The 3,471-nt window shown below is 53.2% G+C and overlaps 1 protein-coding gene across 1 annotated transcript in view; it reads left to right on the top strand.

Annotated features, from left to right (window-relative positions):
* Window positions 1–3,471, top strand: part of LOC101851391 (serine/arginine repetitive matrix protein 2) — a gene marked incomplete in the record, with an annotated part of 50,389 nt that overhangs the window by 21,914 nt on the left and 25,004 nt on the right. Inside the window, 1 exon segment of the mRNA XM_035973796.1 lies at window positions 808–3,308. Coding sequence (XP_035829689.1) covers window positions 1,159–3,308 — 2,150 coding nt within the window.

The following is a 3,471-nucleotide window of genomic DNA, read 5'->3' on the forward strand; positions in this document are numbered from 1 at the left end:
CCCCCCCCCCCCCCCCCCCTTTCTTTCTTTCCTGCAGCGACACGTCTTGTCAATATAGAGTGTATCCGAGATGTTTTTTGTTTTTGTTTTTGTTTTTGTCTTTGTCTTGTTTGCAGTTTTCGTTTGTCTGTGAATGTTAGCTCATAGAGAGGTCTGTGTGTGCCTTTGAGCTGTGACTGGCTGCATCGCCTGGAGGTGTGATGCTTGGGGGCATGTTCTGTCTGTCTGTCTGTCTGTCTGTTTGTTTGTCTGTCTGTCTGTCTGTCTGTCTGTCTGTCTGTCTGTCTGTCTGTCTGTTTGTTTGTTTGTTTGTTTGTTTGTCTGTCTGTCTACTTGTTTGTCTGTTTGTCTGTCTGTCTCTCCCCCCCTCTCTCTCTCTCTCACTCACACACACACACACACACACACACACACACACACACACACATGCGTGTTATTGAGAGCGTGTCTCGTGCGTGGTTGCTGTCGAATATAACAATATGATATCATGTCTACGTAGGGACTGGCGCTATTCCAACTTTTATCGTTGCGAAATGTTAAATAGTAAGTATATGTATTCTCCTGTCTTTCTGTCATAAGATAGAAATCTGCATAAATATACCATGGAAAACATTTCCGAAAGTGAATGTAATCAATGGTACGTAGGTGTGTTAACAGCGATAGATTCGCGTTGAATGCTCTTCGGGTAGATTACTTGATGTGTATTTGCTGCGACTCACTGTTCAGTTGTGTGGAAGAAAAATTACGCAGTGTTACGCTCGGTTTCCTATTTGCAATGTGTTTTTAAAAACTCTTACTTTATTTTAGGTAGAAAAGGATGTGAAAAACAGGATTTTTATTGACACTAGCTAGATGTGGCTGTTCATCTTGACTATCTACTTAAGTGGACAAGTGTTTTGATGTAGTTTGTGAACTCTGACTCGGAACTGATTTGTGCAAAAGGACAGTGTATTTATTCATCGATAGAGAGGATTTCTCTTTCACGAGTAACATAGACCTTTATGACTGTTGCCAGACCACGTTCAACTATGGCGTGTGTTATTTTGTGGCCTTAGCGCGTGATGTTTTGGAGACAATGATGTGTTGATAATTGTTGAAGTTCCGTGGAGTAAACCGTTCTACTGACACTAAGTGAGCTGTACTGCGCGTGAACTCACGATGGATGAGACGTGTTTTATGGACGACAAGGTGAACTCGAACCTGCCCCCAGCCCTCAACTCGTCTCTCTGCGGACCGGACGAGTGTGGCAACAGCATAGATTGCTGTTCTCAGCAACCACAGGGCTTGCCTCCTTCTTCTTCTCCTCCTCCTCTCGGGTCAAAGGTCAATCGTAATGACCTGAACTCACCACCGCCTTCTTCTTCTACTCTTCCTCCGACGTCTTCCCTGTCTTCTTCTTCTTTCTCCGCCCCCACCACGACGGACATGACCGCTAACAAGCCAGGATATTGCGGGAAGTGCGGAGGTCGGAGGTCAGAGTCACCCCCGGCTTTCATCTGTCCCTGGAGTAAGGCACGCTTCTGGCGACTCCCGCCCGGTGTTGACCAGTTGGCCACAGACAGACAGAACGAGGCGCCGCCGTCGTCAAAGACCCTCCTCCCACCACACGGCCGCCACCCCCCGTCAGAGTCCAACCAACTCCAGCAGCAGCACACAGCACAGTCTAGTCGAGCCTCGTCCCCCTCCTCCACCTCCACATCCAGAAGCGTCTCCCCGGACCCGAAGAAGCCTTCCTCGTCTGCTTCTCCTCCCTCCTCCCCCACCAGAACTCGAACGGTGGACCCCACCGCACATTCGACGGAGAAGGCTTTTTCGTCCACGTCCCCTGCTAAGACTTTGAGTACCCCCGCTGCCAAAGGGAGAAATGGCGCCCCGAAGACACAGCGGGAGAGATCCTTGGGGAGATCTGGAAAGACGTCCAGGGTGGTCGACTGCCTGTGTTCTCCAGACGCGTCCCCTCCGCTAGAACAGTCTGGCTCACGATCACCGGCCTATGCCAGGCGTGGACTCTCTGCGTCCTCATTGGCCACGGCTTCCAACGGGAACAGAACAAACGGGTTTTTCCCTCACTCTTCAACGGGCGAAGATTCCCCGTCAGTGGTCGTAACCCCACCGCCACGCTTTGTCTCGACGCCAGTGTCTTCATCGCCGTTTCGCCAACCATCGTCACTACCGCTTGTCCAGTCGTCTTTCGCCTCGGGTGAGATTTCCGTGTTCGATCGCAGCGAACGTGACGAACTGCGCTCTCCGTCTTTCATGGGGTTCGGACTTTCTGACCGAGCGTCGCCTTCACGACGAGGCGAGCGGCGTAACGACGCCGGTGATCTTGGTCGGTCAAGTTCTACGCCAAACCCTGGCGTCTCGTACCCGTCGCCGGGACTGCGTTCCGTGGATTCTTTCAGAGCAGACCTCTATCTGTTGGAGTGTTACAACGAACACGGGCAGCAGTGGTCGCGGCCGGCGGAGACCCGTGATCTGAGCTCTTCGCCGGCATCCACTTCTTTTCTCCCGAACAGTCCACCTAATCATCACCACGATCATCAAAATCCTCACCCTCATTCTGACCTTGATAAGACTGCCCCTACCTGTAGCCCTACATCCCAACCGTACCAACCAGTGGGAGACGACTTCTGGACCAATCACCACCAACAACAACGAAGCGCGTCTCAGATGAGCCGACACCACTCCCAAGGGAGACCAATCTTCACCGGGGACATCCACAGCCCGCGCTCCCACTCCGCCAGATGCTACTACTCCGAGACAGAAGACGCCGGCAGTGATGATGGCGAAGACCAGCTGGACGCCACGCTAGCGCAACAGCAGCGTCGACCACGAAGCAAATCCAATCGCGAGCAGAATCAGAAGAACAACCGACGCGGACGAGGGGCCATCAAACTACGGTACTCCCGCTTCGACACGGACTACTTCCCACCCTCTCTGGGAGCGAAAAGTCCTCGTGACGACAGCAGTTCCAGCCCTCTCGGACCGATCAGACCTCGCGACGGCCTCAGTGGCAAGCCACGACATGAACCCACCGCCTGGGACACGACGGAGGGGCGGATGGATGAGGACGAAGACGGAGACAACGACGACGAGCCGATGGATGATGATGATGATGATGCGGCATCGGCGGCGTTGTCAGCGCCCGGGTGTGCGTCAGGCGGCGGGGGAGCGGCGGAGCTGGAGGGCGTGCCGCCGGAGCTCCTGTGTGAGCTGCACGCGCTGGGACACGAGAACGAGGACCTGTCCGCGGATGTGGTCTACGCGCTGCACGCGCACAAGTTTGAGATCAAGGAGCTACTCGGGAAGTAAGTCGGCGGGTTTGGACCGGGATTTTAAAAAAAAATATTTTGTGGGATGTTGTTGTTTGTGATTGGTACACCACTCATATGGCTCTCTTCTTCCTCTCTCTCTCTCTCTCTCTCTCTCTCTCTCTCTCTCTCTCTCTCTCTCTCTCTCTCTCTCTCTCTA

This window comes from Aplysia californica, unplaced genomic scaffold (genome assembly GCF_000002075.1).
Source record: "Aplysia californica isolate F4 #8 unplaced genomic scaffold, AplCal3.0 scaffold00031, whole genome shotgun sequence".
In the NCBI taxonomy this organism is placed as follows: domain Eukaryota; kingdom Metazoa; phylum Mollusca; class Gastropoda; order Aplysiida; family Aplysiidae; genus Aplysia; species Aplysia californica.